Source organism: Garra rufa, chromosome 22 (assembly GCF_049309525.1).
Source record: "Garra rufa chromosome 22, GarRuf1.0, whole genome shotgun sequence".
Classification (NCBI taxonomy): domain Eukaryota; kingdom Metazoa; phylum Chordata; class Actinopteri; order Cypriniformes; family Cyprinidae; genus Garra; species Garra rufa.
This window is the reverse complement of record NC_133382.1, coordinates 11,078,480-11,101,806: the sequence shown is the minus strand read 5'-3', so window position 1 is coordinate 11,101,806 and position 23,327 is coordinate 11,078,480. Positions and strand designations below refer to the sequence as shown.

The 23,327-nt window shown below is 36.7% G+C and overlaps 3 protein-coding genes across 3 annotated transcripts; 2 read left to right on the top strand and 1 right to left on the bottom strand.

Moving 5' to 3' along the window:
* The first annotated feature begins 267 nt into the window (after positions 1 to 267).
* Positions 268 to 9,252, top strand: LOC141297294 (uncharacterized). Its single transcript, XM_073827697.1, has 3 exons — positions 268 to 405; positions 491 to 653; positions 8,799 to 9,252. Exons 1-3 carry the CDS (start codon positions 273 to 275, stop codon positions 9,211 to 9,213), a joined length of 711 nt encoding a protein of 236 aa, XP_073683798.1. The 5' UTR covers positions 268 to 272; the 3' UTR covers positions 9,214 to 9,252.
* A 71-nt stretch (positions 9,253 to 9,323) lies between these two features.
* dnajc9 (DnaJ (Hsp40) homolog, subfamily C, member 9) lies at positions 9,324 to 16,419 on the bottom strand. The gene is made up of 6 exons (XM_073827696.1): positions 16,306 to 16,419; positions 15,836 to 16,013; positions 14,570 to 14,710; positions 14,238 to 14,492; positions 13,275 to 13,358; positions 9,324 to 9,750 (listed from the first exon to the last, which is right to left on the bottom strand). The coding sequence occupies exons 2-6, from the start codon at positions 16,007 to 16,009 to the stop codon at positions 9,646 to 9,648; spliced, it is 759 nt and encodes a 252-aa protein (XP_073683797.1). The 5' UTR covers positions 16,010 to 16,013; positions 16,306 to 16,419; the 3' UTR covers positions 9,324 to 9,645.
* A 254-nt stretch (positions 16,420 to 16,673) lies between these two features.
* Positions 16,674 to 23,072, top strand: LOC141297289 (uncharacterized). The gene is made up of 5 exons (XM_073827693.1): positions 16,674 to 16,997; positions 17,387 to 17,555; positions 17,648 to 17,706; positions 19,154 to 19,253; positions 21,196 to 23,072. The coding sequence occupies exons 1-5, from the start codon at positions 16,806 to 16,808 to the stop codon at positions 22,212 to 22,214; spliced, it is 1,539 nt and encodes a 512-aa protein (XP_073683794.1). The 5' UTR covers positions 16,674 to 16,805; the 3' UTR covers positions 22,215 to 23,072.
* The last annotated feature ends 255 nt before the right edge of the window (positions 23,073 to 23,327 follow it).

The following is a 23,327-nucleotide window of genomic DNA, read 5'->3' as shown; positions in this document are numbered from 1 at the left end:
ATGTCTTACAGTAAAAACTGTAGTTTTTTTTTTAAACTTAGGGTTTCATATTTAATGTACATTATGTCATTTACATTTATACTTACATTTATAATACTGTGTGTAGCCTACGATGATAAATGTATTTTTTTAGTTGACTGAGAGGAAAAACTCACCGACCAATCAGATTCAGGCCTTTCCTTAACGCGTCCAATCCCGCCTCTCCTCCACACTTGGTGGCGCTGAAGCACTAAATCCTGCAGTAGTTTGTTAGAAGAAGAATGGTAGTCAAGATGGACGCGGAGCTGTTGTTGTTTTTGGTTTCTGAGAACAAGGAATTATATGATAAAAACCACAGTGAGTACAAAAACACGAAGCGGAAAGAAGTTCTCTGGCAAGGAATAGCAGACAAAATGGGAGTCGATGGTGAGTTTCATTGGTGTCGCTTGTTATGTACCGTTACTGTCAGCGCGCCTAACCCAGCATCATCAACGCTTGTGTGTTTGTGTAGTGGAAGAGGTGAAAGCTAAATGGAAAAATTTAAGAGACACGTACACTAGGAAAAAGCGACTGGAGCAGGATGGGAGCCGGAGTGGAAGGGCAGCTAAGAAAAAGAAGCAATGGAAATATATGCGAGTGATGGACTTTCTCGATCCCTCCACAGAACACAGAAGGTAGTCGAGTGTGTTTAATTTAAGCCTGTCTATATACACATGAAGCTGTGTTATTGTAACAGTGCTTGCAAAAAACACGATTTCAGTAAAGGTTTGCTTTTCGAATCCAACTGACAGCTTGACGTCGGTGTAACATGTTGTACATGTGATATTAATCCTTAAAATATTGGTTAAAATACTGTTGTTGCTGTTCAAGTTAAGTTATGCATTTTCTCCAAAAAAATTACATTCATCAAAGCAGGTCACACTTAAATACAGTGGACTAAAACTCTCATTTCTAGTGTGAAAAATTTATCTTTTTACTAGTTTATTAGTTGATTGTGCTGGCAAGTATTCAGACATTTTCGTATAAAATTAGATTCAGTTTTTTAAATAAATTACATTTTAATTTTGGAAATGACAACCTGATGCTGCATGCAGAATTGAACATATACACAATGTAGCATACTAATATGTAACCCTGGACCACAAAACCAGTCAATTAAGATTTATACATCATCTAAAATCTGAACAAGCTTTTCATTGATGTATGGTTTGTTAGGAGTATTTAGTGAGATACAACTATTTAAAAATCTGGAATCTGAGGGTGCAAAATAAATAATGAAATAAATATTGAGAAGATTGCCTTTAAAGTTGTCCAAATTAAGTTCCTAGCAATGCATATTACTAATCAAAAATTATGTTTTGATATATTTACAGTAAGAAGTTTACAAAATATTTTCTTGGAACATGGTCTTTACTTAATATCCTAACGATTTTTGGCATAAAAGAAAAATAGGTCATTTTGACCCATACAGTGTATTGTTGGCTATTGCTACAAATATACCTGTGCTTCTTACGACTGGTTTTTTGGTCAAGGGTCACATATTTTAAAATATTCAGCATGCTTCCACATTTCTGTTTTATAGTAATAATGTACTCTTACACTGTATACTGCGGAGTACGCTAGTATTCTTCTCTGAACACAAGTGTCACATTGCTTAAGTGTAATACAAACATTATTTGCATGTTTTTGTAGACATTTTGAAAGAAGTACTCTTAACAGTCAAAAGTTAGGATTTTTAATGTTTTTTTTTTTTAAATAAAAGTCATTTCTGCTCACCAAGCCTGCATTTATCTGATCCAAGGTACAGCAAAAACAGTAAAAATTTAAAATATTTTTACTATTTAAACTAACTGTTTTCTATTTTTAAATATTTTAAAATGCAATTTATTCCTGTGATTTAAAAGCTGAATTTAAGCATCATTACTCCAGTCACATGATCCTTCAGAAATCAATAATATTCTGACTTGCTGCTCAAAAAAAAAAAAAAAACATTTATGTTGAACACAGCTGAGTAGATTTTTTTTTTTTCAGGTTTTCTTGATTAATAGTAGAGCTGGGCGGTATGACCAAAAATTTATATCACGGTATTTTTCAAAATTATACGGTATCACGGTATATGACGGTATTTTTTTTTTTCATGCATGACTAGGTGTTAACCACATTTCCTAATAAATTAGAGAATAATTACTGCAGTATATTGGCTTACATTGACCGGACTAGTATTAACCCAGGTTTGATTGGTCTCACAAAATGCTGCTGTTCACAAAGAAGTGACAGTGGCACTCATAATTGTAATGAGGTGAAGAAATCAGAATTCATGATTTGCAGTCAAAATACACAACACTTTATTGTGCATTCTTCACAAGTTCACATTTACAAGTCTACGCGTTTCTCTTCCAGCAGGAGGCGCTGTCAGAATGGTAGTATACAAAGTAGCGCAACAAATGATTTTGAAACGTGCAGCGCTCATATTTATTCAATGGATAGCCTTTTGAAGTTTCATCGCAATTCTTGTCTTTCAGTCCCCACATTTTAGACCACCTGAAATCATAATTATGACTTTCATAACCCCCTAATAACACTGCAGTCATCAATGAAAATTAAGAGCTTTATTTAAGACTTAAAAAACAAACCTTACACAAAATACGTTTCTTTTTTATTTATTTTTCCCACCATGTTCGGGGCACAAGAAAAATATTAAGGGACTAAATTAATATCAGCATATGAAGTATAATCGTCTCTCATTGTCTGAAAGAATGCACATCAGATGCTGAAAGTCAGTTTTTACTTTCACTTTAACATATTGATCAGTTTCCACGTTGCTTGTGTGATATCCATTGGCTTTAAAGCATAAATATTAATAAAAATACAGTATATAGAAAAGACATCTTTAAAATATTGCGACGTAACACCAACGTAAAGCCATTGTTTTTCTCTCACTGAAAGCTACATCTGTCTGCGCACAATGCGCCGATCTCTGCTCTCATCACTGCAGACACACCCCCTCTTGAAATTTCGGCATTACAAGTTTTGCAAATCGCTAACCCTGGGTCTTTCTCAGATATACTGAAATACGTCCACACCTCAGATGTGTTGCTTCAGACAAGCACGTGCAAGCTGCGGTTTCTGTTTGCGTCAACATACGTGTTCCCAGCGCTTTGTACGCACACACTCACCGGTATTGGGGTATATGAAAAATGAATATCATTAAAAAAAAAAACACCGGTATTCGGTATGAAAAGGTATACCGCCCAGCCCTAATTAATAGAAAGTTCAGAAGAACAGCATTTATCTGTAATATAATTCTTTGTCTTTATCATCACTTACGATCAAAAATTAAAGCATCCTTGCTAAATAAAAATATTGATTTCTATAATTTATTTTCCACAAAACATCATACTGACTCCAAACTTTTGAATGGTATAGTGTATAATGTTCCAAATGTTTTCCATTTCAGATAAATGCTGATCTTTGGATTTTTCTATTCACCAAAGAATTTTTAAATATTAATAATAATAATAATAATTAAAGCTGCAAGCAGCGAGGAAAGGGCCCTCGCACCCGGGCTCACCGCCGACCGGTGGCTTCATGACAACAGCGAACGGTGGGCAGTATGCTTTTAATACAGTAAATATAGGTGAAATATGTCAAAGTCATTTATATGTGCCAAACTTCCATGTAGATGTGTTCAGGCCAGCACTTTTATCAAATATATGAAGTTTGATGCAGATTGGCCTTGGTATGTTTGAGTTAGTGAAATATATGATATATCCTGCTTCCAACAGGTGGTGCTATGATAATATCTGAATATTGGCCTTTAGGTGTCTTCAGGCCAGGACTCTTGCCAAACCTGTGAAGTTTGAGGCAGATCGGACATTTTATGGCTGAGTTATAACAACTTCTATGTCCATTGCGAAATGTCAAATGGCGACTCACCATCTGCGCAGTCGCCATCCCAATAGCATCAGGAAAACTGTGCCCAGTGGGCACATGCATTCACAGTAACCCTCTGCCAGTTTGGATTTATAGTTTACAGAATTGAAAGGGTTAAACTTTAAAATCAACACACTGACACATACACACAATATATAAAATTTTGCCATCCAGTTTAATTTGTTAACATTAACTATATTAGTTAACATGAACAATAATTAAATAGCATTTATTAATGTTAATTAATATTAAAAAAGTATTCATATATTGTTTAAAGGTAAATTAGTATCTTTTAACATTAGTTTATGTACTGTGAATTAACATGAACATGAACACAGTTCCTGTGGGTGTACAGCAATACACAATAAAGTGCTCTGTAAACGCTTCATTCTTTCAAAATATCTTTAAAAATCAAGTTTCATCAAGTTTACTTTATCAAGTTTAAAAATCAACAACTGAGTATTGTTATGGGGCGATATATATATAACTCATCTTAAAATGGTACAATTTTCAGATGTTTTGAACAGATAACAGCAAAGTTTGTTTTGTTGTCAAAGTTTGTCTTGAAATTGTTAATTTAAATTTTATATTCAATAAATAACACTATGAAAATAAATGTCTATCTATGAAGATAAATCGCTCATGCTAAAAAGTTGTATTCTTAATCTTTTGCTATGTGACTGAATAGGACAAGTTCATGGTACAGTTCAGTAAAAAAATAAATTAAAAAAACAACAACTGCAAAATACAAACAATGAAAGAGTTAGTGACCCTTTAAATTTTCTCAAAGATTAGACTCTCAAAGATCAGACATATTTATGTAGATTACACTACATCAATGTGCATTTCTTCCTCAAAGATGGTCTGCAAAACAGCATGTTCCACTCTCTCTCCCTCTCTCCCTTTCACCCCTCCCCCCTTTAGTCACTCTTCAGTCACTCTGTAGTGACTCAACACAGACTGTCAGGCAGAGTGAGAGCAGGTTTCTGATTTCTTTTTTTAATTCATAGAAGCTTGTATAAAATTGATATTAACAGCACTTGTTCAGAATGATTAGATCTCTGTGTGAAAAAAGTTTTAAAGAGTTTGGATGCTGCACTTTAAATATATTAAAAAATTACGCTTATCTTTTTTACTATATCTTTAAAAAGTCACCACGTCAACACTGTTCAAGATATCCCAAATCCGCTCGCAATTTAGAATCTTCAGAATCTTCTCTTCATGTTAAAAAAGTTTGGTGTGAACAGCTTCTTGTTCTTAGGAGAAGTATGAATTTGTTTACAGCCTGATTTTTCCAAAAATCCACATTCAAATCAAAATAGCCGGCTTCCTGTTGGTCTTAGCTAATGAGTTTAATTTAGAAAGTTGTCCAGATGTGAACAATATGTGTACAGAGTTTGGTGACTGTAGGAAAAACTAACCCCCTAACTTTTGTTAAAAGATGGCGCTATAGAGTGCCTGCTCCACACCCATTTATGGCCTTTCGCCAGTGTCTAACTATTATTAATATTGATGTGTGTGTTGAGTTTCATGAAATTCTAAGCATGTTATCTGCCTCGAAAAGACAGGAACCTAATTTAAAAGTTTGACACGTTGCCATGGCAACAGCATTTGATTTATCATCGACCCCTTTACATATTCTCATCGCCCGTGTTTTGACATTATTTTGATGAAGTTTAAAGAAAATCGAGTAAAATTAAGAGGCTGATTTCAAAGCATTTTGAAAATGACACACTTCCTGCTGCTAGTTGGTGGCGCTATAACTTTGACACATAATAGTCACGTTTATGTAATCGACATCATACAATGAACAAACTGGTTTCATCAGAATCAGGCAATGTGTGCAACAGTTATTAGTAGAGTTGAGCCGGATACTCGACTGAAACGAGTATCCGGCACGGATAAAGCACTTTTGCCGAGTACGAGTATCATACGAGTATTACGAGTCAATATCTGTGCTCGGATTAAATAAAAATTCTCATTGGGTAGTTTACTGTGTCTGCGTTCTGTGATAGACTAATCACAGCGCCCCTCCCCTACACACATACAGATTTAGGGGCCGTGCACATCTAACGTCTTTTGCATGCTCAAATTCGTTATTTTAAATGTAGACGCGCGGCTTGCGCGCGCATAATGGAAGCGAAACAAATCAACTTTTCAGAATGCAGAAAGCGCACCGAAGCTTGGAGCTAGAGCTCAGCTGATGGTTGCTTAGAAACGGCAGATGCTTCCGGAGCGCAAGCGCCCGAGCGCTTTGTTGATAAGGAAGAAAGCGGCGCGCCTAGCGTTTTCCACGCGTTTTTAGGCGCGACATGTGAACGGTCCCGCTCTGCTCACACACACACAGAACACTGAGAAGAGAAGAGAACAGCGCGCTCTCTCTCGTTCTCTCCCTCAGTCACTCAGGTTTGTGGGTTTTTTCCGTTAACGTTTAGGGTTTCTTCAGCTTCAGGTTTGTTTTTTACTTTGGTTTGTTTGTAGTACTTACTTAACCAGTAGAGTTTTGGTAAACGTGGGGTTTGTTCAGACGTGGTGCTTGGTAAAAGCGACTCGCGTCTCTGCCTGTCGGAGAATTTTTTTTCTTTTTTAAACCGTCAATTGGCTCTGACCAGTTTTTTTTGAGTGTCTGACCCTTTCTTTTTTGTATTTCATAAATAAATAAATAAATAAAAAAAGGAAGTAGTGGTATTACAAATTAATTAGTTACACACACACACACACACACACACACACTCTCTCTCTCTCTGCCGTTTGAGTTCTTTTTTTTTTTAAACCTTCTGCTGGTTCGAAGTAGTGGTATAAAAAAAACTATATTACACATGAATTAGCTACACACACACACATACCTGGTGTGAAAAAAAGGAACCCAAATAAATAAAAAATCAAACTGCTCAAGGTTAAAAAAAGAAAGTTATGTTGAAATGAAAACTCTTGTTCATTACATTTTACTTCATAATTGCAACCGCATGTGTTGTATTCATTGTTGCAAAACTTGTTCTGTATATGGTTCGTTTGTTATCATGATCAAAACCACTGATCTGAAGCTCAATGCTGATCCTGTCATGTAAATAGTTTTCTAATCAGCAATAAATATAACAATTTCTGATCAACCCATATCAATTGCATGCTTAAAATAACATACCGGTTAAAGCCCCGCCCATTTCAAGACAACATGACCAACTTCCAGGTTAAACCCCACCCACTTCTGGGTTAGGCCCCGCCCACTCCGAGTACAGATACAGATAATTCATATGGTTAACAGATACAGATACAGATAATGCTGTACTCGCTCATCCTTGCCACGACCAAACCGTTCGAGATATCAAAAATCCCCTCGCAATTTAGCATCCCCAATGTCTTGAGATCATGCTGACCGAGTTTGGTGACAATCCCATGGAAATCCTGGAAGGAGTATATAAAATCCCAGAGCATGCACTTTTTAAACAGCCCTAAATATCTCACTTCCTGTTGGGTGGAGCCTATGACATAGAGTACAAAAGTTGTGAGATCTATATGTGTACCGAGTTTCATATGAATACGTGTAAGTATGTGTGCGCAGTACATCAAGTTTTCAAACTGTGTTCCAGGGGGCGCTGTAGAGGCCCTGAACCACGCCCGGGTCCCAGCCACTGTGTGCAAATTTTCAAGAGTTTTTGAGTATGTTAAGGCCCCCATAATAGCCCGGAAGGTTGAAAAAAAAAAAAATGAACCCTTAGAAGAACCCTTTGGGCTCAGGCCCTAATAAGAATCCTTAGGAAAACAAGAGGGCCTTCGCCCATTCTGGGCTCAGGCCCTAATAATGATAAATGTTTCTTGAACAGGGAATCAGCAAATTAGAATGATTTCTGAAGGATCATGTGACTGAAGACTGGAGTAATGATGCTGAAAATGTAGCTTTGATCACAGGAATAAATTACATTTTAAAATGTTTTTAAATAGAAAGCAGTTATTTAAAATAGCAAAAATAATTACACAATATTACTGATTTTGCTGTGTTTTGGATCAAATGGAGGTTTGGTGAGCAAAAGAGGATTTAACAAAAAAAGAACATTAAAAACTTACTGTTCAAAAACTTTTGACTGGTAGTGTAGTTAACCCAAAACTGAAAATCTCAGGTCATCCAGGATGTAAAAGAGTTTGTTTCTTCATTAAAACAGATCTGGAAAAATTTAGCATCACATCACTTGTTCAATGGGTCCTCTGCAGTGAATGGGTGCCTTCAGAAGGAAAGTCCAAACAGCTGCTAAGAACATCACAATCATCCACAAGTAATCGAAACAACTCCAGTCCATCAATTAAAGTCTTGTAAAGTATAACTCTGTGTATTTGTAGTAAATCCATTAAGGCAGTTCAACATTTAAACTCCTGCTTCTGTTCAAAATACCACTCAATAATAACACATTAACCAGTGGAAAAAGTCTATTCCCTCTTGTCAAAATCCACTGACAGATTTGTTTAGAACTGTTTTGAACTGTTATTGCTTGTAAACTTTACTTGATTTAGGATTTCTCTCCTGATTCAGATGAGGTGACCGATTGAAACAATACAAGACTAATTTTAGCAGGAAGCAACCGTTTCAAGTTAAAGACGTCTCTATCTTGGCAACTTTTTGCATGTTTTTATCAGCTTTTTGGACTCATTCTGATGGCACCCATTCACTGCAGAGGATCCATGGGTGAGCAAGTGATGTGTATTGCTAAATTTCTCTAAATTCATTCTGATTAAGTAACTTATCTACATCTTGGATGTCCAGTGAGTGTATTTCCAACAGATTTTTAATAACTAACTAACATTTAACTGTATGTACATTTTTTAGCAATAGGTTGTTATTTATCTGTACTGAAAGAAAGCTCATGTTTATTTACAATGTTTTTATTGGTGTACAGTGTCATATTGGACAGCATTCCCAGCAAAATCGAGGATGATGAGCCAGATGAAGACAGCGGGGCCGAACCAGCCAGCACCAGTACGGGAACATCAGTGACAAGTCCAGGAGCAATTCGGTCTGACATTGTAAAGAGAAGGCGATCAGAGACATTAGAGCTGTTGGAGAGGTATCTGGCATCTAAAGATTCAAAAGACAAAGAGAAAGACGAACAGCAAGATGAAGTCGATTTATTTCTTCGGAGCTTAGCACCTGCATTAAGACGCTTACCTGCTTCAAAGCAGTCCTTGGTGAAGCTTCAAATCCAAAAAATACTTCACGACGCAGAGTTCGGACAGCCCAGCTTTCCTCAGATATCCTCTGTGTCACCAAGTAATCAGTTGTTACTACAGTGTAGTGTTGTTAAACCCAGTTGAAATGCTTTTTTATTGAAAATAAATGTGACTTTAAAAGAAGTGACATTGTGCTGGTTGCATTATACTTTTTAGTGTTCAATTCTGTATGATCAAAAAGAAGTACAGGAATACATAGATCAAAACAAGTTTATTATATTCAGATAATCATGAACGGGAATACATCTAACATATACGAAACAGGAAAACATATATACAAAAAAACTGTTGAGGTAACACTTAAAATACTACATTCTTATTTGATCCACAAGCTGGTCTGAACAACTGTATTAAATGCATGAGTGTGTGTCACCTGTTATTGGTCTCGATATGCATCCTTAAACAGGTGTTTTGTGGCTAAGAAAGGGTCAGTATCCATTATAAAGTGTCATTTGATTATTATTTACAAGATGAATTCTACAACATTTGGTAGAAACAGCCTAGTTTGGTAAATGTCTACTTTTTCTTGCCCTTCTTTCCTGCTGCTGGTTTCTTGCAATATTTTGCCTCCAGATCTGCGATGAGGGAGTTGAATCCTTTTTCTTTGGACTTTTGTCTTTGCTAAATAACAAACAGAAGCCAGAATGTCAATTGTAATACTTAACTTGAACACATCTGATAACAGCAGAAAAAAATAACCCAAATGTAATATAGCTTCAAGCGATTTAAGACATTTAAGCATACATGAAAAAAGACATTATGAATTATTTTGCAAGCCTGCAATCACCTAAATTGTTGATTTAAAAAAAGCATTTTTGTCAATTATTATTATTTTTTAAATATTTATGACTGCTATGGTGCCAGTTGTGGTCTGACCTCCCTAAAACTTTGCCCTAAAACCAAGTCTCGTTCCGATCGACCTCCGTTAAGCTTGTCTAATAAGTGCTCAAAGTTCATCGGCCTATGGCGGTTGTGTTTTTTGAGATACGCAAATGTCCTTAAAGCCACTTGTGGCACTCTGGACCAAGAGCGTGCGTTTCTTTGTCAATAGGACAAACAGTTGTGAAGTTATGGCCGTTTATGTTTTTTCCCCTCTTATAGCACCATCAAATGGCCAAGCTCCACTACTTTTTTCATGTGACTTCAGATTCAGCGCTCAGTGAGACAAACAGGCCCAGAAAATTTCTTTCCAATCGACCTCTGTTAAGTTTGTCTAATGGCGCTTTTCCACTACACAGTACCAGCTCGCCTCGGCTCTGTTTGGTTTTCCACTGTGTAAAAGTTGTACCTGTACCGGCTTCCAGGTACTTTTTTTCGTACCACCTCCGGCAAGGTTCCAAGCGAGCTGAGGCGATACTAAAATGGGACGTGAAAACACAGCAGACTGCTGATTGGTCAGAGAGAATCGTCACTATTCACTGCGTCATCATTGCACGCGCCAGCAAAAGTATCCAGAATAACCCCGCCATTTTTTAAAAAGTTTGGCCAGAGATTGCGTGACATATCCAATCCATTACATATTATGGCAACTCGGAAGAATACGCCGTGGTCAAACGAGGAGGTGCAGACAGCGGGAGTGTGTCGCGTAGAAGATTACATCACGGCAGTTTCTTGCAGCGTCGCTGTGACAACCAGGTACTATTGTAGAGGTACAGGTACAACTTTTACACAGTGGAAAACCAAACAGAGCCGAGGCGAGCTGGTACTGTGTAGTGGAAAAGCGCCATAACAGGTTAATCGGGCCTATGGTGGCCATGTTTTTTAAAATACGCAAATGTCCACTTATGGCATTTTGCACCAAGAGTGTGCATAACAATCTTCATTTCAATAGGACAAATGGTTAGGTAGTTAAAGGTCCACTGAAGTGCCTTGAAACACGCAGCGTTATTCTATGTGGTGAAGTACTTTTAACTGAAACAAAAACATATCGCCCAGCCCTTACCACTAATTTTGAATAGCCAATAGCGTTCCATTTATATCTGCTCGGGGAAGAGTCATTGAGCTCGGTAAAGCCGCATTTGTGAGCTTATGACAGCCACAGACTTATAAATTACCCCACAAATTCAATATGAAACTTGCTAAAACGAAATAGTGATCATTATCATGCTAAGGCTGTGTAGTTTAATACATGCCGACTGCACATATGAGCGCATATGATCTGCTCCGCGTCTCTGTGTAGGGGGCGGGACACTACTGACTCTAGAGAGCATTTGATTGGACAGAACGTTTGATGAGAAACTGAAGTGCACGGTGATATCATCCAAATCCTTGATTCATATTGGCGGAAGTGATGAGACTGTAAGTTTTGAATGCCCATATCTTGTAAACGCGAATTTTGTCTTTGTTTTGCAGCACACTAGCTTATATATAACCTTAAGGCTAATATATTCATACTAAAAGCCAAAAAACTTTAATTTTGATTTCAGGGGGACTTTAAGGTAGTTTTTGTTTTTTTGCCCTCATGTGAACTCAGATTCAGCTCTTTTGTATGCATTGTGAGATTGCCGAAGATATTTCATTCCATTTAAAAGCTACAGCTGTTTTAGTAAGTGCAGCTCTGCCCCTTTCAAACATTTTGGCATCCGTTTGTGATGGAGGGCCGAAAGTTCAAGACTTTTTGATAATTATTGATATTCACTCTCCAGAGAATCTTTCTGCACTGGTTTGGTTCCAATCGGGAGAAAGAAATGTGAAAAAATTCTTTAAAAAATGCAAAATACCAAAAAATTCCAGAGGCATGCATTTTGTCCGGTGTCAACCAAGGATTTCAATGATACAAGACACTTAAAGGGATGGTTCGGAGTAGAATTGACTTCATTGCTATGCACTCCGAAGCCCATCTAAATACCCCATCCGAAGTTTTTTTTACCTTAGTCGAACATTTATGAAGATAGAGTTTTTCGAATTGCTTGTTACAGGAGTGAATGGTACATGTGATGTATCTCGTAAATTGCACCACTAAACGTGCAAGTAATCTTACCAAACTTGTACAGTAGTGTAAATAGGTTATGTACTCACAAAACGCTGCATCAGAACATTTGTAAGTCCACCATGAGTGTTTTAAAAACACGTTTTACCCGAGAACTACTAGTCTCAGAAACTACAAGTCAACGTCGCTTCCCTGGTTTGAAAAAAGCACGTAAAAGTCCTCCTACTACATCTGTCTGCATGTCAACTTGTAGGAGGACTTTTACGTGCTTTTTTCAAACCAGGGAAGTGACGTCGACGTGTCGCCATTTGTAGTTTTTGAGACTAATAGGGATCGGCTAAAACGTGATTTTAAAACACTCATGGTGGACTTACAAATGTTCCGATGCAGCGTTTTGTGAGTACATAACCTATTTACACTACTGCACAAGTTTGGTAAGATTACTTGCACGTTTAGTGGTGCAATTTACGAGATACATTACATGTACCATTCACTCCTTTAACAAGCAATTCGAAAAACTCTAATATCTTCATAAATGTTCGACTAAGGTAAAAAAAACTTTGGATGGGGTATTTACATGGGCTTCGGAGTGCATAGCAATGAAGTCAATTCTACTCCGAACCATCCCTTTAAGCCTGAGACTGACGATTTAAGAGTTCGAACATTAAGTATGATTGATTTCATACTTTTGATCGCTGTAGTACCCCTGTCAGGCCGACTGGGGCAATCCTTTGTGAAGTTGTAGGCAGTGTGAGTACTACCATCCCTCCATTTTTCAAATCTCTTTGACTGGTGGTTTGGTCTGCTCGATCAGTTTTACGTGGAGATTGTTGATACTTGGCCATTCGAACAATTACAATAGGTAAATGTGCTTGAACCCCTAATTATGAAACAAAATAGGCCTATATAATACACATTTTGATGAGCCTAACCCCTTTTATTTCAGAAAATCTATTACTCAAATTTTCACATGGTTATATACTGATTTCTGATAGAAACTAGATGTTATTATAGGTCATTTGTCAAATATAAACTACACTAATAACTGACTAAAAATGTCATTTCAAAATCTAATCCCATCCAAATGGTCCTGTAGTAATAGCTTCTGAAGCTTTGCCATCACAGGAACAAATTACATTTTCAAATATATTCAAATAGAATAGACATTTGGCAAATTAATGCAGCTTGTTGCATCTTGATGTTTTTTTTTTTTTACCTGTATCATAGCTACCAGGCTGTCCTCACTGTTCAAGCCCATCTCCTTCTGCATTTCTTCTGCCTCCTTACGCTCTTTATCCGCCTGGGAAGTAAGAATAATGAACCAAAAATGCTTAAATCTTAAAGGATTAGTTCATTTCCAGAATAAAAAGTTCCTGATAATTTACTCACCCCATGTCATCCAAGATGTTCATGTCTTTATTTCTTCAGTCAAAAAGAAATTAAGGTTTTTAGGGAAAACATTCCAGGATTTTTCTCTATACAGTGGACTTCAATGGGGATCAAGGCTTAAATTGCAGCTTATATGGGCTATACATGATCCATTCCAAGCTGAGGAATAAGGGTTGATTGGAAATGATTGGTAATCAAAAAGAAAAACAAAAAGTATATACTTTTTAACCACAAATGCTCATCTTGCACTAGCTCTGAATCCATGACTTCATGCATTTTTTAATCATGCTGAAAAGGTCATGCATGGTTAGTTCTTCATTGTGTACTCTGGTTCAAAAAGGTAGGGTACGGTAAAAAAAAAAAAAAAAACTGGCTCTGATTTTCTCCTCCAACTTCAAAATCATCCAACATTGTTGTTTTACCGTTTTTATAAAGGGAGTTTGACTATGTGTGAAGTCGAGCTACTGCAAGACAAGCTTTTGTGGTTAAAAAAATATTTAAACTGTTTCGTGTTTTATTTTAATTTTTTTCAGAAAATGACTGCTTGTTTCGCTAGATAAGACCCATATTCCTCGGCTCGGATCATGTAGAGCCCTTTAAAGCTGCATTGTAACTTGTCCTTCAACTATATAGAGAAAAATGCTTTTTTTCCTAAACCATTGTTTCTTTTTGACTGAAGAAATACATGAACATCTTGGATGACAAGTGGGTGAGTAAATTACCAGGAAATCTCTACTCTCTCCTTTAAACAAGGATTTATTTCAGCAAAACTGTGGAAGTAAATCAGCACCTTTCTTTTGCGGGTGTTCTTCTTTTTGGTACTCTCATGAGTGAAGGCTTCGTAGGCTGGCACCTCTTCAGCATCAATGGCTTTCTGTAGCATGTCTTTGACGCGTGGCTCATCTTCATGAGAGCAGCACAGCGCAGACTCCATGATCAGATCCATGTCACCTTCATGTTGTAGGTACAGTCTCTTCAAGTCTTCTACCTCTTCATCAGAGCCTTTATACTGCTTCTCAAAGTCCAAGATGTCTTGCAATGTGATCTATAGCAGATAATTGTTATTTTAACAACTGCCTTTGGAAAAACCAACATTAAACAAGACATGGTAGAAAAAAATACCTTGGGAAACAATCTTCTCCAGTGCTCCTCCCAATTGCGATCTTGATCAAGGGTGTCAGACTCTTCGTCCACTATTCCCTGTTCATCATAGACTGCCCTTTGGTCCTTGTCAGCTAATACGGCATAAGCCTTTCCCAGCACCTGTAGAAATATTGAACGTTTAAGGATGTATTTATGGATGTGTTTAATTAGGGTTGGAGTGAAGTTCTGCGTGACAGAGGCCCTCGAGAAACTAAATTGACACTCCTGGTCTAGGAGTACAAGAGTGACCTGTGAGTTAGATACATCACAGGATTAATGTTGATTACATTTCAAAGGCCTTCCTACTGCTTTAATTATTAGACAACACCAGACCATTCAAGACGGTTCTGAAGATCACTAAGCAGAAGTGTTGCATTAGAAATAAACTGTGTGCGTAATTATTAGGCACATTGATATTGTGGTCATATTTTTTCCATTTGACCAATTCCAAACCACATCAATCTTAACTACTATTCATTTTGTATTTAATTATTTATAAGTGATATATAATTGTCCATGAAGGCTGGAAGTGCAAAGATCCTTATATTCAGGTGTGCAGAATTATTAGGCACATTTTTTTACAGATAAAATGAGCCAAAAAAGAGATTTACCTCAGACTAAAATGTCAAAAACTATTAAATGCCCATGAGAAGGATGCAATGCTAATGCAATACTGGAATTTAAAGTTAAGGCATGTCCACCGGACAGAAAAACGCTCGTTGCATCTGCATTTTCAGAAAAAACAGGTGGAGGAGAAAAGATGCATGTTAATTGCAAAAAAAGTAAGAAATAATGTTAAGAATTGGATATGAAAAAACCATCAGGAACCATTTAGTCTCTAGCGCCACCGTTTTCCAGAACTGCAACCTACCTTGAGTCTCCAGAAGTGCAATGTGTCAGGTTCTCAGAGATTTTGCTTGAGCAAAAAATCCTAAAAAATGACCCTCAATTAATAAGAATAACATTCTGAAGTGTTATGAAATACATTGAGAATGTTTTTTATAGGCTTCATATCCAATTCTTAACATTATTTCTTTCTTTCAATTCTGCACACCTGAATATAAGGAGTTTTTCACTTCAAGCCTTCATGGACAATTACATATCACTTATAAATAATTACATACAAAATGAATAGTAGTTATTCAGAATTGATGTGGTTTGGAATTGGTCAAATGTGCTTGGAAAAAAAATATGACCACAATATCAACGTGCCTAATAATTTTGTACACACTGTACATTGCTAACCTGGAACTTGGTGGTGGCTAACTCATCACCAGGAGCTCTATCTGGATGAACCTGCAGAGAGACTTTATAATATCCACGTCTGATCTCTGAGTCAGATGCTTCTTTAGCAACACCCAGAACTTCATACAGGTTCGAGGTCTTGAAGAGCTCCTCACACTGCTCCAGTAAACCCATAACTCTGTGAGGGAGAAAAAACACCAAATTATCCACTGATATATTAACTGAAACAACATAATGCTAAACAATTTGTCAAAACTGTTAAATTAATGTTATATTATATGAACCCTAAATATTAAAAATGAATTGAATTTATATTTGTCACTGTCATAAACAACATACGTTTAAGATTGAGCTTAAATGTTTCGAATACGAATACAGAAATACAGATACGTTAGTAAACAAACACTCTAACTTAAAAATAACAAGGTTGGTTTAAAGAAATGTAACTTAATGTTTCATAAACATCTTACCAGAGAGATAACAGTAACGTTGACAAATGACAGTGATTAGAAACTGTTCACATATGCTAGTGAGACGCTTTCAGCACACAACAGCACTGGCTTCTAGTAGCATGTCGCGCCAAAATTTTTGGCGCTTTGTGTAAACGTCACAAACGTCATGACGTATGATAGCTATTAATTAAATTTAATTTTTAAAACGACAAATTTATTACCAAAATGGCTATTTTTCTGTTGTTCCTGGATCGATTTGAACATACGTGTGTATGACAATTATAAAATACACTGTGCAAATAAAATAGTCAACAATGCACTTTTATTATGCATTCTAGGACCCGGATTGTAATTGTCGCACGCTGTTGTACTTCCGTTTATTACAGCCCACTGTTTCTTAAAGTATGTTTACCGTCGTTTGCTCACTTTAATGAACTCTCAATGCAGAGTTTAGTTTTTTAACTAAGCATAGGACACCAGCGCGACTTCCAGTCGTGTGAGTTTTAGTTGCAGGCAGAATGTCTGGCTGCGTTGCGTTACAGACGCATCTGGCGTCCGTGGTGGAGGCGTTAGTTCACGCAGCGATTGCTGAAATGTGCAAACTTATGGAAGAGGAGACGCTTTCTTTTCTGAGCAGTGATGTTTCTAGAGATCACTGTGGGAACGAAGAGGTTGAGTCAAGAATAAAGATGGAAAAGGGGGAGAAAATGGTAAGATTATAAGTTGATGTTGTTTAGAGATCTGCGGCCTGTAACGTTAAACATGCGACGCGTTCACATCCCTATAAACGCGTGTGTGCAGATACTATAAAGATCAGTGCGCAGTTTGCGCAGCTGCCGTCAAGATATCAAATGTAATTTGTGCTTAACTGATATTGCGGTTTTAAAAGATAATGCAATTTTATAATAGCTGGGATTAAATGTAAACTTGTTTTCTACGACATTTTCTTTAAATCCATTGACAAGGCTGTGAAAGATTTCGAAACTGACAACAGGTGGAATGGACTTGCCAATAATCTCAAAATAATCACACAGTGCCTGATTAATCAGCTGTTGTATTGGTGCATAACAAGTCATTTGTAATCATTTATGTTTTTCAGAAGCAGTTTGCATCCATTATGGAGATACTGGGCAACGAAGCTCTTGGGAAAATAATCAAACTCGTTGATGAAACCAAATTTCTGTTGGATCTAGAATGCAAAACATTTTCAGGCAAAAGAGCAAAGCGGCCTGGCAGCATCTTGAATATTCTTTCTGTTGGAGGGCTTGGTAAAAAAATCCCATTCGCTGGTTTTAAGCATACAGTATTTAATGTTTAATATAAGTTGTTTTTTTTAATTACTGTCATATGTTAATTTTAGAAGAGGAGCATTCCTATGATGGAAGTGCGAGAAGCCTGGAAACAAGAACAAGAAACGAGGTAAGCTAAATGGCTTGTACAGTCTCATGCGAATGTTTGGGAACCTTTTGCAGAATCTGTGAAAATGTGAATTATTTTAACAAAATAAGAGAGGTCATACTAAATGCATGTTATTTTTTTTACTGTCCTGTGTAAGATATTTTACCTAAAATATGTTAACATATAGTCCACAAGGCTAACAAAAAAGCTGAAATTATTCAAATAAACCCCTTCAAAAGATTTGGTTCTTAATACTGTGTGTGTGGTTACCTGGATGATCTACGACTTATTTTGTGATGGTTGTTCATGAGTCCCTTGTTTGTTATGTTATATTATGTATAATAGCGAGAGTAAATCAGAGCAAAATTAATTTGCAGTGTATCCAAATAAAAGGATTACATGCAGAGATGGTCCTTTTTTTTTTTTAAATACACAACAAAAAAAAAAATTAAGAATTGATTTTTTTGCTCTTTGTTGAATTCTACAAAATTAAAATAGCCATTTACTATTTTGGCAAAGCTGAATTTTTAGCATTCCTATGGTGCTATTCTAATTTGGTGCTCATTTATTATTAATTATTGGTGTTTTTGTATTAACAATGATTCTTATTATTCAATTAAGAAATTCAAATAAGTTGCAAACTTCAGTGTCACATGATCCTTCAGAAATCATTCTAATGCTGATTTACTGTTCAAGAAACATTTTGTTTTTGTTATTATTGTCAATATTTAAGTTTTTTTTCCAGGATTCTTTGATGAATAGAAAGATCCAAAGATCAACATTTTATCTAAAATAAACGTTTTTGTAACATTATACACTATACCATTCAAAAGCTTATAAGTGAGTTAAGGTTTTATTTTGGGGGGAAAGAAATGATTTAGCAAGAATGCTTTAAATTAATCAAAAGTGATGATAAAGACGTTTATAATGTTACAAAAGATTTCTACTGTATTTCAGACGAATGCTGTTCGTCTGAACTTTCTATTCATCAAAGAAACCTGAAAAAATTCTACTTAGCTGTTTTCAAAATAATAATAAATGTTTTTGAGAAGCAATTCAGAATATTAGAATGATTTCTGAAGATTCATGTGACTGGAGTAATGATGCTAAAAATTCAGCTTTGAAATCACAGGAATAAATTACATTTTATAATATGTTCTAATAAAAAAGTTATTTTACATAGTAAAAAAAATTCTTTTTTTTACTGTACTTTGAATCAAATAAATGCAGGCTTGGTGAGCAGAAGAGACTTCTTTAAAAAAAAAAACCCTCAAAAGTCTTACTGTTCAAAAAGTTTTGAATGGTAGTGTATCTACAGTAATTTGTGGCCTTGGTAAGCATAAGAGTTTCTTTCAAAAACATTTGTTATTCCACACGTTTGAACAGTAGTGTAAGTTTTTGAAAAAATAAAGTCTCTAAATTGCTTGGCTATTTTATGATTAACTATATAACCACTCTATGCTCGCAGTCTGATGAGGCTACAGAAGACCGTCCAGAATCCCCACTGGTGCTGGCTGTGACAATCCGAGATGATTTTGGAAAAGTTGACTTGAATTCCATCCTTACTAGTATGTGAATGTTAAATTACTAATGAATGAGATAAGAATTATCTGTTTAATAAATTGATCCAAAAGACAAGTTGTAAGTGTATAGAATTGCATTCTGAATCCATTAGAATTTTATTGAATTAAAGGATTAGTTCACTTTCAGAACTAAATTTTACAGATAATGCACCCACCCCCTTGTCATCCAAGATGTTCATGTCTTTTATTCTTCAGTCATAAAGAAATAGTTTTTTGAGGAAAATATTTCAGGATTTCTCTCCATATAATGGATATGTATGGTGCCCCCTAGTTTGAACTTCCAAAATGCAGTTTAAATGCAGCTTCAGACTAGCCTGGAAAAATCCAGACCCTAATCTATTAAGATTATGGGTCTGGGATCGAGCAATGAAAACTGCCTAACTCGAGGGGCGGCACCAAGCATGCATTTGAAACTCTAACTGCACGCAATTGGACAACACCACGACCAATCACAACAATACACGCTTAGCTACCAGCAGAGCTAAATGATGTTTCATTAACAAAGTTCGGGAGAAGCGCGTCAGATGCTTAGCGTAAACATCACAAATCAATCAGCGCCATAGGTTTAAATACAGCTGACTCACCTCAATTCACTCGATGGTTTATCAGTAAACCTCCACCACCCCATCTCATCACTCCGAGTTCTCGCTAACGTTACTCCTATTGGGGTGTAATGTACTCTGGGTTCGGGCCACTCCCGAGCTCGGAGCCCTTCACCGGACAGCACGCCAAACATGCACTACTATTCTCCGGCTAATTATATGTAAGCGTGAACTCGTGAACTGATAGATTAAACTCTTGCCGTATCCAGTCGGCAAAACAGCCAAAACGTCCTTCTTGCAAAGGAACGATTCGAGTTTTCGGTTTTCTGTTCCTCTTTTATATGGAAAGCCAAGTCTAACTCGTTCATTGTAGCGGCCAAAGCCGTTTCAAGCAACTTGTTATTCATCTGTAGCGACAGCGATCTTTCAAAGTTTACTATATGATTCGGACGTCGCAGTGCTGTCATCATCAGTTTAGCTCGCCTCTGGCCCGCCTACATCAGATACACCCATTTGATTGGTTCCCACTATTGCTTACGTATTGCAGTAACCTGCATCATTTCTCGATGCCAGAGTGTCTTGCAGAGACAATTCAAATTGTGGTCTCGCGAGACCTCTGGATTTCCAGGGTAGCTTCAGACGGCTCTAAACTTAAATTTATATACTTTTTAACCTCAAATGCTTGTCTTGTCTCTTTGATGCGCATATGTAGTCTGTGTAATCCGGGTCAATACAGTTGGGGTATGTCGAAAAACGCCCATCTTGTTTTCTTCCCCAACTCCAAAATCATCCTACATCGCAGGAGAAGTATCGACCCAGTGTTTACAAAGGGAACATACAAAGAAGATCAAACGGCCTTTACAAAAACGGTAAAACAGCGTTGTAGGGCGATTTTGAAGTTGAATACGAAAATGAGATGGGAGTTTTTTGACATACCCTAACTGTATTGACCCAGATTACTCAGACTACCCTTGTGCATCGCAGAGACTAGACAATATGAGCATTTGAGGTTAAAAAGTATATAAATTGTCAATTTGTTTAGAAAACAACTGATCATTTCGCTAGATAAGACCCTTTTTCCCCAGCTGGGATCATTTAGAGCCCTTTGAAACTGCATTTAAACTTCATTTTGGATGTTCAAACTTGGGGCCATATCATACATATCCATTATATGGAGGGATCCTGAAATGTTTTCCTCAAAAACCATAACTTCTTTATGACTAAAATAAGAAACTCATAAACTCTTGGATGACAAGGAGGTGAGTACATTATTTGTACATTTTTGTTCTGAAAGTGAACTACTCCTTTAAATTCTGACCCAGAGACTGATCAGATCGTTATATTATATTTAGGCAATGACAATTATTTAATTGCTCTCCTATCAGGTCACCTAAACGCATCTTCAGAAGACACAGAAGCATCTGTTTTGCCAGAAGACAGCAGTGAAGATCCTCAAGACTCGGTTACACTCTTTGGAAAGAGATCCTTTAGTTGTTCAGAGTGCGGCAAGAGTTTCTCTTCTCAAAGCAACCTCAAATCTCATCAGCGCATTCACACTGGAGAAAAGCCTTTCGGCTGTGTTCTTTGCGGCAAGGCTTTCGCCCACAAACAAAGTTTGTCTGACCACCAACGAGTCCACTCAGGAGAAAAGCCATTCGTTTGTAAAGTCTGCGGCAAATGCTTCGGGAAAGCCGCACACCTCAAAACCCACGAAATAATCCACACTGGCGAAAAACCATTCAGCTGTAGCATTTGCGGAAAAAGATTTAACATTGCTCAAAATCTTGCCAGGCACCAACTCACCCACACAGGTGAAAAGGAATTTCGATGTTCAATTTGTCAGAAGAGTTTCACACGGGCTGTAACACTAAAGACGCATCAACTTATCCACACAGGTCAGAAACCGTACTCTTGCGTGTCTTGCGGGAAGGCATTTCGACACGCCGTTAATCTTAAAAACCACGAGCGCATCCACACGGACCAACGGCCGTTTAGTTGCGACCTATGTGGTAAGACCTTCCGGCAGGCTGTGAATCTAAAAATCCACAAACGGATCCACACGGGTGAAAAACCTTTCAGCTGCAAGGAGTGTGGGAAGAGCTTTAGTCAGCAGAGTAGCCTCATTTCACACGGCCGCACTCACTCTGGAGAAAAACCCTTTGGCTGTAATTACTGCGATAAGTGGTTTAACAATACAAACAGTCTAAAGCTGCACCAAAGGGTCCATACTGGTGAGAGGCCATACAATTGTGAGTATTGTGGCAAGTGTTTCAGTCAAGGTAGTCACCTACGTACTCACAAACGCCACGTACATGGAGGAGGGAAGCAGTACATCTGTGATAAATGTGGAAAGAGATATGCAGATCCTAGGAATCTTAAACTGCACAAATGCTATTATGCATGAACGTGGTGTTGTGGATGATCACATTTGACATTGTAGAGATACTTTGAGCCTATTTTTTTTTCTACGATAGATAAAATATTGAAGAATATTATCTGAATGTGAATACAATAGTGTTGAACTTATAATAGTTCATTCAAAAATAAAAAGTTGCTGAATGTTTACTCGCCTTCAGGCCATCTAAAATGTAGATGAGTTTTTCTTCATCAGAACAGATTTGGAGAAGTTGCATCATTGACCAAGTGAAGTGGTGTCGTCAGAATCACAACCCGCAAGTAATCCACACAGATCTAATCCACGAATTAACATCTTGTGAAGAAACAAACTCATTTACATCTTAGATGTACTGAGGGTGAGTACATATTTTGAACTTTTTTAGTTTTTGGGTTAACTATTTAATTAATTTGTTTAAGTTATGAAATATTGATTGGCAACCATGTGGATTGTCAAGTGGCCCTAAAGGATGAACCTCAATTGCTGTGATATTGTGGTTTATATCATAGAACATTTTCAATTTGATTTTAAGACTGTTCTGTTTTGTAAAAGTTACTAGTAATCACATACAGTGATTTATTTGGAATTATGACATTATATTTTTTACATTTCTTTATTCGTGTGGATTCTAAATGAAAAAGCTCATTGTACGCTTCATATATGTTTGATATGTTTATTATAACACAAGGTAGTTATAAGAAAAAATATTACTGGAAAGAGTTGAATTGATAAGTTATTGTCAAAACATTTTTATTTGATCCATTAAAATGCTGCAAAATACCATTTCCAATAAAGTATTGTTCATCTTGTGTGTGAGTATTTTCATCTGCTTTTAATTATAAATTACATTGTTAGTGAAGACCACAAAACCAGGATATGTTTGAAATTAGTGTATTTCCACTCTACTATTGTGCATAGTCTTCAATTTCATTTATAAAAATGTGTTCTAATATATTTGCGCATATTTTGATTTAGTGTCATTAAGCACATAACATGTTTAGATATATTTTAGAATACAAAAGTATCATATTTATTTTTTAGGTTGTTCAGCATGAGGTTTTCTTTCTCTCCATGGTCCTGAATGCTTTCAGAGTTTACAACCTATACAGTGAGGGGGAAAAA